We start from the raw sequence: 15279 nt of genomic DNA, 5'->3' as shown, positions 1-15279 counted from the left end.
GCCCATGCAGGAGGGAAGAAAGAGAAGAGGAATGAAGGGAAGCGCTTTCAGTGTGTCTGTGCCCACGTTGTCAGGGTGAAAAAGACACACACACACACACACACACACACACACACACACACACACACACACGGACCCTGGCTTTCACAAGGAAATTGGAAGTCTTGCCAGTTTCTTAAGGAAAAACCCAGGGTAGTGGTTAAAAACACAAACCCTAGCATTAAGCAGGCTAGGGTTCAACTGTTCACCCCATCACGAACTAGAAATAGCATTCTGGATGTTACGTGCCATCCCCAAACCTTGAGATATCCCCATTTATAATGTCGTATGATTTGGGCACCTATTTCCTAGGGCTGTGTATGCACAATAAGGCTGGCCTGCTCAGTAAGTAGTAATTTCTCAATACTTGTAGAAGGCAAGTTTGGGGTTTGGTTTGTACTGAGTGAGGCTTAAATTGAGTGCCTTGTGCACTTGCTTCGTTTTTGTTCTGTTGGTCTTGTTTTCACTCAAGACTGGCATGGGGAGGAGGGAGGGGGGAATGAGGGATGAGGTAACAAACAGTACAAGAAATGTATCCAATGCCTAACGTATGAAACTGTAACCTCTCTGTAATTCAGTTTGATAATTAAAAAAAAAAGGACTGGCATGATACCCCCTGAGCCTCAATTTCTGGCCTTTTTTTTTGGGGGGGTGGTTCATTGGAGATAAGAATGTCTCAGATCTGTCTGCCCTGACTGACTTCAAACTTCAATCCTCACATCTCAGCCTCCTAGGTAGTTAGATTTACAGGTGGAAGTCACCAGTGCCCAGCTCATGAGACAAGTTTTGAATAAATAATTTCATTAATAGTAACTCACAGTGAGTGGGCCATTTACCAATTTCTTCACTCTTCACACGTCATAACTTAGAAGCAGGAGAGGAGGGATTCTGTGACTGCCAGCAGCTAACAGGTTTATTAGAGGCCAATGATAGATAAAAGATAATCATTTCTTGAGAGGTTTTATTTGCATTAAATTATGTTATATTTGCATTAAATAATAAGTGTGACCATAATCATCAGTGTACTTTCCTGGGCATGGGGCTTCTAGAATCTTCCTCCCAATCTGCCAGGGCAGATTGTACTTTAATGTTGATAGATCTGTATGTGTGAAGCAGAACTTCCATAAATGTATGTGGGAGGAATTTGGAAGAGAAAGGACGAACCAGTGGTTTTTCTAGAAATCGTTCCCAGAGAACTGCTTTTCCTTTTCAATAAATACAGAATGAAACCAGTATTTAGTGGGAGGTTTGTCCATCCTCAGTCTTGACGAGTATGGAGCAAGATCAATCTTCCCAAAGCTGGTGCACAAGGCTGGCATCATAGTTCAAGTGGTAGAGCACCTTGCTTAGCAGGTAACAGGCCCTGGGTTCAAACCCCAATACCACCAAAACTTCTGCAGAAGTAGTCTATATGCTCAGGGTCACCCCAAACCCTCAGGGCCAGCTTTGAGCATGAAGGAGAGACAGTAAATAGAAACCCATAAACCAGATGGTGCTGGGACCTCCTGCCATTTGCCTTTAGTGGATCTACCATAGGCCAAATATCTCCTGCTTGGCATAGAAAGGGCACACACACACACACACACACACACACACACACACACACACACACACACACTCGCTGCCCCTGAGCTTTTTTTGTTCAAGGATAGCTCTCTACTACTTGAGCCATGGCTCCTTTTCCTGATTTTTGGGGGGGTAGAGAGGATGGTTAATAGGAGATAAGGATCTCACAGACTTTCCTGCCCAGGCTGACTTTGAGCCTCCATCCTCAGATCTCAGCCTCTTGAGTAGCTTGGATTACAGGCGTGAGCCACTGGTACCCAGCCCACAGGCTTTTTGTTGGTTTGTTTTTGTTCTGTTTTGTTTTTAACAGAATGATGAAATTGTCTCTTCTCAATGCAGCTCCGGTAGTTCAACCCGAAGGCCTGATGTTTGCAGGTGAGACGAAGCTGAAGCGACCAAGTCGAGAAAGAAAAACCCTAGCCCCACCCCCGCCGCTGGTGAGGCTGGGGGAGAAAGCCCCCGAGAGGCCCAAGAAAGGAGAACCCAGTGTCCTTTCCCAGAAGGAGCCCCATTCAGCCCTCTCGCAGCCCTTCCAGGCCATGAAGAGTGAGCCTTTGGGGTCACCTCTCATACCCAGTGGCTCCACGGGAGCAACAAGAAGAGGGACGCCATTTAGGTTCCGAGATGAAGACTTTTATTCTACATTTTCAATAAACGTGGTCCCAGAAGGCGATGACACGGAAGAGGAAATTCAAGAGGAAGAACAACTTCTGCTGGCTGGCATGCGCTCCCCTCGTTCTCCTTCCAACCAGAAAAGAAATCCATTCCTGGGGACAGCAACCACTCAAGCCCAAAATAATAATTTTGAAGAAAATGCTGAAAATAGTCAAGGCACTTCTCTAAGAAGAAGTGAACCCAAGCTTGGCTCACTCCGAATACACAATACAACGGAGCCAGTGACAAAGCAGCAAGACTCCGAACTGGCGGATGAGGAGCCTGCTAACGAGAACGACAGCGATGGCGGTGCCAATGAGCAAAAGACCGAATCGGACACCAAATCCCAGCCCAGACAAGACGATGATCTCAGTGCCGAAGATGCACCTTGCAATCTCGGCTCTACGGAAGCACCCGGGGTCCAAGACTACGAGAGAGATTGGCAAGACTATTTAAATGGTTCCAGAAATTCTTTTGACTGCTTGCTTTCAGGTAGACCCACAGTCCCAAGATCATCGTCATTGAATTCTTACCACACTCCTGGGTCATTGATGCATTCTGCTCTGATAGATGACATTCCAGTAGACTTGTCAGTGTCATCTATTTTAGTTCACGGTTCTGAGCTGGAGGAAAATTCAAGATTCAATGCTCGCCGACCACTGTCCCCTATTAGGAGTAGGAATCCATTTGCCAACACTGAGAACCACAATATTTTTCTGGTAAACACGACGCGTGAATTTGACATCAGGGGAGCAGAGCGCATTACTTTAACAAGCCAACCTCAGGGGGCTTCGCTATATGCAGAAGACTTCTTACTAAATCCTCAAGGCAGTTTGTCCTTGGCAGACACTCCCAGACCTTCTCTATCAAGAATGGACGTACAAGGCCATTTGCATATGCCTGAGTCCCTGCAAGAAGCTATCCCTTTTACTTTCTTTGCAGTGTCTGATTTCACAAATCAAAATGATGGTGAGGCCAACATAGCAGTCTCTGGTTTCACAGATGAGAAGGGGGAGACTGAGACAAAAGCAGACCCTGAGAAACTCAAGAAATTGCAAGAAAGGTGAGGAATTATCACAATTCTGTGTAAAATATATATACATTGTCTTCCTTTTCTTCCCTCCCTATGCTGAAAGAAGCACTGCTTTCATTAGAAAGTCCTGAGAATTGTACATCACAGATAGGCTTTTTCTCATCATTTAATGATTGCTTGTTTGGAGGAAGATTTCCCTCTTTTGTTGCTTTAACCATATATAATATATACATACATACATACATATATGTATACACATATGTCTATACATACATATATATATATACATATGTGTATATGTATGTATGTAAGCCAGGCACCAGTGACCCATGCCTATAATCCTAGCTACTCAGGAGGCTGATACCAGAGCATCAAGGTTTGAAGCCAGCCTGGGCAGGACAATCCATGAGACTTATCACCAATAAATCACAAAAAAGCCAGAACTGGAAAGATGTGGTTCAAGTGGTAGAGCATCATCCTTGAGCAGAAAGAGCAAGACTCTGGCCCTGAGTTCAAGCCCCAGTACCCCTCCCCCCACACACACACAGAGAAAGATATATATGTATATGTATAGAGAGAAGTTCAGTGTTTCCATTCCATTTCTTCAGCATTCCCAAAGTGGGGTTTGCCCCCTCTATACCACAACTTTAAGAAAGGAAAACTTGCAGATGTAAGGATTTCTGGGGGCTACATAATCCTAGCTCTTCTCTCCAGCAATTAGAAACCAGGAATTTTTATGGAAAGGTTGCTGTCTCCCTAGAGAATGAACCATACAGCACTTGAAGTTCACAGTTCTCCCTCATGGGACTAAACGCAAATCTCACCAACAGTTTTAGAATTGGAACCTTCCAAAGTAAAAGACCCTTCCCAAACAGTTACCATAGTTACCTACATCACTGAAGGGCTGTGTCAGGTTAACCACTACCTCCATTACAAGTGCTCTTTCTCATGCATGAGAGAGGAAGGGGGAAAAGAAAGATCTTTTCCAATTGCCCTTTTCTTTGATCTTTTTCTCTTGATGTGACTTTGGGAATTTTACAGCTACAAAATTGGATAGTTTTCAAAGCCATCATTAAACAATGTCAAAATTCTACCATTTCATTTATGGTAGGTGTTTACTGTGTCCTTATAATAGCTTACTGATCTGAAAATTGATTCTTAAAATGTGAGCCTTCTTTGGGTATGTTGGAATGGTTCATTTGGGCCATTATCCTATTGATGTGCAACTATAAGCAGGAAAGTTTATTCATTCATATATATATATATATATATGCTTCTAAGTGTGTGTGTGTGTGTGTGTGTGTGTGTGTGTGCTAGTACAAAAAAAGTACATTCAGGGTCGTGTGTGTTCTTGTTTGGCTTGTCAGGGCCTAGGCACTGTCCCTGAGCTGTTTTTGTTCAAGGCTAGAGCACTCTACCACTTAGGCCACAGTGCCACTTCTGGCTTTTTATGTATATGTGGTGCTGAGGAATCAAACCCAGGGCTTCATGCATGCTAGGCAAGAGCTCTACCGCTAAGCCACATTCACAGCCCCTCTCAATATTTTTTGTTTTAATCTTATAGTGTTCCCTAAAATTTAAAGGACTACAGATTTTACGTTGAATGTGTTTGTTGTCATTTGATCAGTCTCCATTGAGGGATAACTTCCTAAATGTGTAACTGCTGATGAAAAAGGCAATGCGCTGTCATATGTTTGTAATGTGAATTGTTTAATTGCTTTTCAAGGGAGTTATCCAGATTTGGGCACTGGTGCCTCACCCCTGAGATCTGAGAAATGCGGTTCAGTCAGAAGACTGGGCAGACAAATCCTCAAGACTCTTAACGTCAATGAACTAGCAGAAAGCAGGAAGTGGAAATGTGGCTCAAGTGGTAGAGGGCTAGCCATGGTAGGGAGAAGCTGAGTAAAGGCCTCAAAAGAAAAGAAGGTCCTCCACTTTTCCATTTTTGCCATTTTTGAACACTCAAGTGTCCATAATTATTTTCCTTCTGGCATTTTCATATTCTCCTTTAATGTATCATAGAGGTTTAAAAACAGGTTTGTTGTACAGCTCTAGATGCGGTTCCTGATTCTACCATCTATTAGCTCTCTGTGGTTTGGGGAAATTTTCCTTCATTATCTAGAATTATGGATTTTTTTTTCCATCTTAGAAAAGAGAAGTAGCAAAATATACTCTTCCCCCAAAAGCAGTGAATGAGGTCTAAATGAGTCAATGAGGTCTAAAATATTTACCTAAGCCACCGTACCTAGTACACAGTAAACATTAATCTACAGAACTATACAGAAGTATAGCTACCATTCCATTCATATGGAATATATTTTGGCATATGGCACAAGGTAGGGGTCTACTGTCTTCTTCTGTCTTCTTTTTTTCCCTCCTTCTCCTTTTTCTACTCCTCCTTCTTCACAGTTAGCCAGTTGTCAATCCAGGGCTTCTCTTGCACTCAAGATCCCTGCCAGTATATGTTACCATGAACACTTTGGTTAATCTGCCTGAAATGCTCCATGCATTGTATCTTTTACTTATTATAGATTAACTATTTGATATAGCAAACTGCCCTTTATTATCCTCTTTTAAAAACTATTGCCCTTCCTCATTTAATTATATTGTGATCTCAGAAAATATGGTCTGTATTTTTTTTGTTCCCTAGTATATAGCCAATATTTTCAAATCTGTTACAACATAGAGAGGTTGTACAGTCTCTGTTCTTTTATTGTCTGTCCACATATATAAAATGCAGCTTGGAAAAATTGCTATTAAAAATCTTCCTACTTTATTCTTTTCCATTGAATTGATCAATCTCCAAAATGTATTAAAACCTTCTGCTATGATTTGGATTTGCTCCATTCTCTTTTATATCTACAGGAATTTTACTTTTATTTATTTCATTAAAGACTAAGGACTGATTCTCCAGCATTGTCCCCCCAAAAGGCTAATTTTCTTTAGCCCTCAATTCTATTTTATTTATTAATATTCCTGGGCCTGTAATTTTTTCCTTTTTTTAGTCATATTTTTTTAATTCTCCAGAAATCCTTTTATGTCTGGTTGTTCCTTTTTAAAAAGCAGTAGGCTAAATCCTCTGGAATCTTCTCAAGAAGAGTCCTCCATTCCAAGAACTATCCATTTCCTCTACTGTCAGTGGAGCCCTCCCTCTGTCCTGCCTCTTCCTGCTGCTCCCACCTGTGACAGGGAAGCACCATTGTCTCATGGAAGAAGGGAAGGGTGGTTAAGAAGAGAGGCCACCAGCGGAGGTGCCCTGGCAATGTGTGCCTTGTTTCCTGTCCATCCTTTTCCCTAAATAGAAGGGTTTGAGTAAATGGATGGTATTTGTGAACAGAGTTGGAAACTTTGGCCTTTACAGACAACTCCATTTCACAGTACTTGGCTCTATATTTACTGGGAGGAGATATTGCTGCTGCTGCTGCTCTTCCTCAAAGTAACTGGCCACACAATTTTATCTATTTAAGTTCTTTTGGTGCCCAGCGCCAATGGCTCACACCTGTCATCCTAGCTACTCAGGAGGCTGAGATCTGAGGACTGCAGTTTGGAGCCAGCCCAGGCAGGAAAGTCCATGCATGAGACTCTGATCTCCAATAAACTACTCAACAAAAGCCAAAAGAGGCCCTGTGGCTCAAGTGATAGAGCACTAGCCTTGAGCATAAAGAGGCTCAGGGACAGTGCCCAGTCCCTGAATTCAAGCCCCAGGACCAGCAAAAAAAAAAAAAAAAACTTAAAAAGGTGCCAATACTGGGGCTTGAACTCAAGACCTTCCCCTCTTCCTCTCACTTAGCTTTTTCACACAAAGCTGGTGCTCTACCACTTAAGCCATACTTCCACTTCTGGCTTTTTGCTGCTTAATTAAAGAAAAGAATCTCATGGACTTTCTTTCCCAGGCTCCTAGATCCTCCGGTCTCAGCCTCCTTGAGTAGCTAGGATTACAGGCGTGAGCTACTGGCACTCAGCAAATTCTGTTCTTTTTCATTAGCTTCCTCCCTTTCTTGAGAAAAGATGTCTCAAGAAACAGATTTTTTATATTCAAAACATTGTCCAGTTCTTCCCATTTGATAGTAGTCATAAATTGGTTTTTTCTACGGACTGCCCCAGACCCATGAAAATTCAAAAGAAAAGAAAATTCACTGTTAGCTTCTTTCAGCACTCTTCACGTGAATATCGTCCAGCTATCCTTCACTCACCATTTATTAGACACACATACTTTTGCTTACATTTTCATTCATGCTGTCCTTATCAACATCCAGCAGTTCCCATCCTGGAACGCGGGTAGTACTTGTTGCTTGTGGTCAGGTTTGTTCATCATATATTCAAACTGGCACCTATTGAGTAGCCTCTGCGAGGTAAAAGCTTAGCTGTGCACGGATGCACGTTACAGTTTGTAGAACAGGTCAATAATCAGGCATGCAGGCTGTTCCAACCCTGAGAAGCAAGCAGCAGATAAAAAGGCAAAATCCTGAGAAGACACCAGGAACTTGCCCCAAGTCACATGATTTTAAAAAGCAGCCAAATGGGCTGGGAATGGGGCTTAGTGGTAGAGTGCTTGCCTCGCATTCGTGAAGCCCTGGGTTTGATTCCACAGCACTACTTGTACAGAAAAAGCCGGACATGGGTGCTGTGGCCCAAGTGGTAGAGTGGAAGGAAGGAAGGAATTAAGGAAGGAAGGAAGGAAGGAAGGAAGGAAGGAAGGAAGGAAGGAAGGAAGGAAGGAAGGAAGGAAGGAAGGAAGGGAAGGAAGGAAGGAAGAAAGGAAGGAAGGAAGAAAAGGGTCACATGACTGGAAAGGCAGCCCTCAAATCTGATGGCCAATCTTCTGAGGTGATAACAGCAGGCCTTACCACAGTTTCTTCTAGAGGCTTATCCTCTCTTCTGTTCTCACTGCAGTCCTGGGAACTGAACCCAGGGACTTCTGCATGCTTCATCTAAGGGTACAGTACATGCCCCCTGCATAGTACTGCATGGTTTGTTTGGGGTTTTTTTAGAACCAGTTTCTGGGGCTTGAATTTAGGGCCTCATGCTCTTGCCTGGCTTTTTCACTCAAAGCTGGCACCAGCTTTTTTGATCATTAATTGGAGGTAAGACATCTCAGGGATTTTTCTGCTTAGGCTGGCTTCGAACCATGATTCTTAGATCTCAGCCTCCTGAGAAGCTAGGATGCCAGGTGTGGGCCACTGGTACCTGGCTCCTTCCTTTGTAGTAGTCGTGTTGGTCCCAGTAAACTCACGTGTATCACTGATGATAACAGAACCTGTGTGAGCTTATTACCTGACTTACGAAATGGTAACTCCTCCGTACATCCCCTTAATAATATCAATTAAAAATTAAATTTTAAAAAAAGAGTCTGGGACAGACTCTTTAAAAAAAGAGTCTGGAACGTGTATAATGATCATCAATAACCACATCTAGAGGAATTCTCCCAGGACCAGAGGGGGCAATAGGTAGACCCCAGAAGTCATCCTGGGCAGGCCAATGGGGGCAGAAGACAATTTCCTTTTCTTTCCTTCTCCCATGAGCACCCTGGGAACTGACATTTTGTGGAAACTGCAAACACGGACACTCCTGGTCACAAGGGCTTGTTTTCCTTTTAGTCTCCTGGAGGAAGACTCTGAGGAGGAAGGAGATTTGTGTCGCATCTGTCAGATAGCCGGGGGTTCCCCCACCAACCCCCTGCTGGAGCCCTGTGGCTGTGTGGGAAGCCTGCAGTTTGTTCACCAAGAGTGCCTGAAAAAGTGGCTGAAAGTGAAGATCACCTCAGGTAGGTGGGGAGAGAAGAGCGCAAGCGCACAGCCACGTGGACTTCATCTGAACCACTACAGCGTGGGCCTTGGAGCCTGCCAACTGCTCAGTCCCAGGGAAACATGGCCCAGCCTGGCATTCTTTGCCCCCAAACACTGCCTTCAAATGACAGGAGGGAAATGAATGTGGTTTGTGTTGGTTTGTTTTTGTGCCACTGATCTGAGGCTTGAACTCAGGGCTCGGGCAGTATCCCTGAGCACTCAAGGCTAGTGCTGTGCCACTTGAGCCACAGCTTCTACTTCCAGCTTTTTGGTGGTTAATTAAAAGAGCCCCATGAGCTTCCCTAACCCATGGTGGTTTTGAACTATGATCCTCAGATCTCAGCTTCTTGAGTAGCTAGGATTACATGCATGAGCCACCAGCTCCTGGCAAATGTGTTGGGGATGTGTGTGTGTGTGTGTGTGTGTGTGTGTGTGTTGTTTTGTTTTGTTGTTTTGAAATCTGAGTGGTGGCTTCTAGAAACATTTGCTATGGGATCCTCCTGCTTGAAGCAGTGGTGCTAAGCCTGCCATTCCGCAAGGAAGGAAACAGAAGGAACAGGGAACCAGGAAGTACCATGCCCAAGGCCATGGCCAGCCAGTAAGTCCTCGGCAAAATTCATGCAGAAAGCCCATCACGATCACCCACAGTTCATCTTCCTTGTATTTGGGAGGAGGAGGGTTTAGGGCTCCTAGGAACTCAAGCGAAGCTGCCTGTTGACAGCTGAGGTTTAAAATGTTTTTTTAAAAAGCCTTGATCTGATTTTCTAGAACCGTATTAGAGAAAGAGATTTCCATGTGTGGGTTTTGTCAGTTTGATCTTATAACAGAGTGTGAGGTCCCTTCTCAACTCCTCGGGGAAGCGAAAACCTAAATATAGCTGCATCAGTAAGTCGGCTATAGTTTTCTTGGCAGAAAATGGAAGATTTCTTTAAAATAAGACTTTAGAAATGAACGCCAATTTTAACAAAAATCGTGGATATCAATGGAAGCAACTCAATTAGAAAATAGATTTGTCGTTCAAACACTTCTCTCCCTCTCCCTCCCCCCTCTCTCTCTGTCTCTCTGAAATCTTTTCTCTGTGGCTCCAGTCATTTCTCTCCTCTCCCACATTCTTATCTAGTTATTCCGTGCTATCTAAGAGACCTGGAGCCCCTGCCCCATGGGGTATTGTTGTGCCCCTTCACCAAGGACAGTACACAGTTCACAGGGACCTTTCACTTTAACTACCTCATTCCTAACATCTCTTTCCATGTGTTCCTCAGCATAAGAAATTCAGAATCATTCCTGAGATGCTTAAATATAAGCAAAGAACTTTTTCTAGTAAGAGGGGTAGTAATAACTCTGCCATATAATGCTTTTATCTTAGTAGAAATTTGAATCAATTAAATATCTAGACCAGCCAACACCAGTAGTTCACACCTGTAATCCTAGCTACTCAAGAAGTTAAGACCTAGAGGATCACAGTTCAAAGCCAGCTAGGGCAGAAAAGTCTGTGAGACTCTTATCGCCAGTTCACTAGCAAAAAGCCCAACCTGAGTGAGGTATGGCTCAAGAGATAGAGCTCCGACCATAAACAAACAAGACAGTATGTAAGTGGTGGGCAGAAAAAAAAAAATCTAGTACAGAAAAGAGGAGCCATGAAATGGATCATTAAAAAAATGATATTGAAGGCTCATCAATGCCAATGCGGGTATAGTATATTTGGCAAGATTAGGTTGGAAGACACATGGAATATGGAGGAGCCAAAAGCATTGCTGAATGGTGCTAAAAACAAGACATGAAGGAAACAAAATGCAGACAAGAGATTGCAGTTCATCCACCCCCCTCTGAAAGTCTCTATCATTACTCTTGTTTTATATCCTATGGGGGAACCGAACTGGTGTAGAAACCTGCAAAGCCCGAATTACTCAATACATACAGTTAAGGAGTTAAGCTCTCTGTTTCCTAATGCGTGCACGTGCCAAAATGCAGCGCCTGGGGGGAGGGGAGGGGGAGAGGTGTGCCTTGTTTTTATGCTTAAAATAGCCACAGTTTTGCAGCTTCTCCTTGGGGGGTGGGGAGGTAGTGCTACTTTAGAATGCAAATTTTTTTATTTAAAAACAACACACCTCCCCCACCCCAGCACTGGAAACCCTCTCCTGCTTCTCCCCCAAAATGAGGCTGTTGGGATTTAATAGTGGCTGCCCCCTACACCATTGTAACTGGTACCCACACGTGGCCCCTTGCTCCCTTACTTTCCTCAGGTAAGACGCTCACCTGGGAAGGACTAAAGGTGGATTTTTTTTAAGCCACTGATGAAGTCTGGCTTCCTTACAAATTTATTTTTCTTTTTCTTGGATCTATGTTAGGTCTACAAGAAAAAAGCAAAGACCAAAAAGAACTAAGCCCGCTATTAGTCTTTTGTAAAATTATTATTATTATTTGCAAACACCTGTGTTACAGACTCCTTGGCGTCCATGTAGCAAATCCAATTTATGAACCATTATGTTTATATATTTAAATAGAAACAAGACTTGTTATTTAAAAGTCATGGGAATTTCACTTACATGAAGCTTGTATAATAAATGATTACAAAGGGAATTTTTCAGATCTCGGCTTCAAGGTCATTTTCTTCAGAGGCTGACTGACTTTTAATGAAGGTCAATAAAGCACAGAATTCATAACACACACAAGTTCACTCTGCAAACATTCCCTGCCTAAAGTACCAACACAGATGCAGAATTGTATGTAATGGTGTGTGTGTGTGTGTGTGTGTGTGTGTGTGTATGTGTGTGTGTGTGTGTGCTGAGAACATGTAGGTCTACTCTCTTACATAGAATCTCCTTCTCATTTAAGGAGCTGATCTAGGCACTGTGAAGACCTGTGAAATGTGTAAGCAGGGCCTACTGGTCGACCTGGATGACTTCAACATGACTGAGTTCTATCAGAAGCACCAGCAATCCCGGGTAAAAAACATTTGGCCTGCTCTGCCTCTAGATTCACATGGGGTAGAGCCACTGAACCTACTGGGAGACTGGGGATTGAACTCAGGGCTTCAGGTTTGCTGAGCTAACATTCTTCCAGGAGCCACACCCTAGTAGGACTTTCCCTAATCTAAGGAATGTGTGTGACATGGGTCTGAGAATGTCCATTGCACTTGTTTGAGAAGTTCTGAACTGGAATATTGCAGCATTAGGAAATCTTAGTCATCCTGGATTTGCTGACATAATAGTAAGAAAAGAAAAAAAAAAAAAAAGCAAGATCCTGGAAGAAATGGTCCCTGACTTAAATATCAAATAACTCTTGGAAGGAACTGCTTTACCTAAGGTTAATAAGCATGGAGTCAATGCTTACTGGATTCCTCTTAACACCTAGTAAAGCAGGGAATGGCGTAAGTGGAGAGAATTCTCCTGGGCATTTGGATTGCGTTTCTAAAACTGTGAAAAGCTTAATTAACCTCAGGTGGGAAGGTGATTTGGGCCCAAGTAATAGTTAATCACCCAATTCTCCAGTAAACAATCTTTCATTTAGAAGGACACTCTCCAAGATCAAAGTCACAAGCCACATGTGGCTAAAAAGGTGGCCAATTCTAGTGAAGATGTGCTGTTAAATGATAACCCATCTCTAATTACACCCCCCAAGAAGAGTAAACTATCACACAATTTTATATTCAATGTATACTATATTAGTCGATGTTTCAAGATTAGAACAAAACACTTGAGTCTGGCCAACTTTATAAAGAAAGCAGATTTGGAACTACAAGGCCAGTGACGTGTAGCAACTCTTTCTCCCATCATGGTGAGGACAAAAAAAAAAATTGTTTGCTTAGCTCACTATTGTGTAGGTCCAAGGGCCCACACCCGGTAATCATCTTCTTACTGGTAGTTTACCAAGGCAGGATGTAGCATCACATGGTGAAAGACAGGAAGCAGGCATGTCTCCTGATCTCTGCCCCTTCTCTGCTGAAGTCACCAGGATACAATCATGGGGACTCCCTCCTGATGACCCTATCTAATTATAATCACTTCCTGAAGGCCTCATGTCCTAACCCCACAGGCAGATTAAGTTTCTACCTCCCTCTCTCCCTCTCTTCCTTTCTCCTTTCCCTTTTCCTCTCTCCCTCTCCCCATCCCTCTTTATCTTCCTCCTTCCCTCCCCCCGCCCCCCCTTACTGGCTTTTAAACTCAGGGCCTTAGGAGTGCACTCTTCCATCCACAGCTATAGGGATTAAATGTCAACCCCTGAACCCTTGGGGGAAAGTCTTAATCCACACCCAAACCATAGTGCGTGTCACATTTCAAAATTAGGATTACTGGTTCAAGAGGTTGTGTGGAATTTAAAGTCCAGAGGCACTCAAACACTAAGACTACAGAAAGGATTGTAGGATGCTCTCCTTCCTCACACCTTGCCACCATTTTATATGAGAGCTGTTCCTATTGCCAAGTATATAAGTGATCAAGAAAATGTTACAAGACTTACTAAAGGGCAACAGTATCGTTGGAAGAGTTTTGTAACCTCTTTGGCATTGGGAACCAGGCTATAGCCCAACACTGGATGCACAATGCTAATTGGCCTACCCAGATGTCTATGCATACCTTTAGCCTGAGGCATCCTGCCACTAGAGATAACCAGTAATCTGGTTGCAAGTACACACTAGAAAGAACTGTGAATGTACTTGTTTTAGCCAGGGCCTGGGCAGTGCCATACTCCAAGGGAACAGGTAATGATGGCAGAGCAAAGGGCAATCGTGAGCAGCAAAAGAAAAGAACAAGGGCTGGGTGCCAGTGGCTCACACCTATAATCCTAGCTACTCAGGAGGCTGAGATCTGAGGATTATGATTCAAAGCCAACCCTGGCAGAAAAGTTCCCATGAGACTCTTATCTCCAATTAACCACTCAAAAACTGGAAGCAGCGCTGTTGTTCAAAATGGTAGAGTGCTAGCCTTGAGCAAAAGAGCTCAGGGATAGCACCCAGGCTCTAATTTCAAGCCCACAATGGACAAAGAATGGAAGGAAGGCCGAAAGGAAGGAAGGAAGGGAGGGAGGGAGGGAGGGAGGGAGGGAGGGAGGGAGGGAGGGAGGGAGGGGGAGGGGAGGGGAAGGGGGAAGGGAAGGCCAAAGAGGGAGGGGAAAGAAGGAACAAACAGGAACAAAGGAAGAAACGAAGGAGAAAAGAACAAAGAAAGTTGAGCTTGATGATACATACCTATAATCCCAGCTGCTTGGGAGGCTGAAACAGGAGGATCACGGTCTAAAGCTGGTCCCAGACAAAAACTCAAGACTCTAACTGAAATTTTAAACAAACTAATTCAAAGCAAAAGGATGCAGAACCAAGTACAAGGCCCTGAGTTCAACCGTCATCACCCTAAAAAGAGAAAATGAAAGGAATGAGAACTAGCAGTGCGATCTCCGGGGCTTGGTGGGACAAGAGGTCACTTGTCAGCACAGAAGTGCTATGGCTACTTGGTAGAGGAAGCGGCCCAGCCACACCACTACCCATCAAAGAGGAAACAGGAAGAACAACAATCCCGACTCTCTCTTCTCCATCCTCTGGTCTCCTACCAGCCAAACACATTGCCCAAGAGGAGGCAGAGGGCAAAGGCAGCCTGGTTGTACAATTCATGGGTCAGCCTCTAGGCCAGTGAGCAGGGTGGACAGTAGCTCTGGAGAAGGGAAATGGAAAATGTCCAGCTCAGGAATTACATGGAAGCAGAAAAGATTTAACATCCTCCATGTGAGAACTTGACGGGCCATCAGAGGCTTTGGAAAGCGCCCGTCCTTGTAATCCTTGGGGGACACTGGGTTGCAGACCTCCCCCCCTGGTGGGATCCCAAGCACCCTAGAACACAGCAGGCTATTTTCCGGCACATTGCCACAAGTACTTCTAACTGTACCATGGCCTGTTGTGATTTTAATAGCATCTGCTCACAGTCTGACTCAAAACACGAGGGACGTGTGAGCAGGCAAGTTCAGAAACTCTCCATGGACAAAGACCGAAGAAGCTGCTATTGGGGATGTCATGGGACATGGGTACAGCCCCCAGGTGGGGTGGGCCCCCTGAAGGGCCTGCCAGCTGGGGTGCCCCAGGCTGGCTGTGGAGGTGATGTCCTTCCCTGTGCTTTTGAAGGCTGAGCCCCTTCTCCTGACACCCACACTGGGGTTCATACAGGCCTTCTAGCTAGCCTCAGTGCTGATCTCTCCTTGCTAATGGGTACCCATCTT

General features: G+C 44.1%; 1 protein-coding gene across 1 annotated transcript in view; it reads left to right on the top strand.

The window, feature by feature from the left end:
* The window catches only part of Marchf10 (membrane associated ring-CH-type finger 10), an 80189-nt gene that overhangs the window by 49819 nt on the left and 15091 nt on the right, over nt 1–15279 (top strand). Inside the window, exons 5-7 of the mRNA XM_048366125.1 lie at nt 1945–3322; nt 8890–9056; nt 11914–12023. Coding sequence (XP_048222082.1) covers nt 1945–3322; nt 8890–9056; nt 11914–12023 — 1655 coding nt within the window. The remainder of the gene's footprint in view (nt 1–1944; nt 3323–8889; nt 9057–11913; nt 12024–15279) is intronic.

The sequence above is a fragment of the Perognathus longimembris genome, chromosome 17, assembly GCF_023159225.1.
Source record: "Perognathus longimembris pacificus isolate PPM17 chromosome 17, ASM2315922v1, whole genome shotgun sequence".
Taxonomy (NCBI): Eukaryota; Metazoa; Chordata; class Mammalia; order Rodentia; family Heteromyidae; genus Perognathus; species Perognathus longimembris.
Note: the sequence above shows the minus strand (reverse complement) of the source record. Positions and strands in the feature narration are given on the sequence as shown.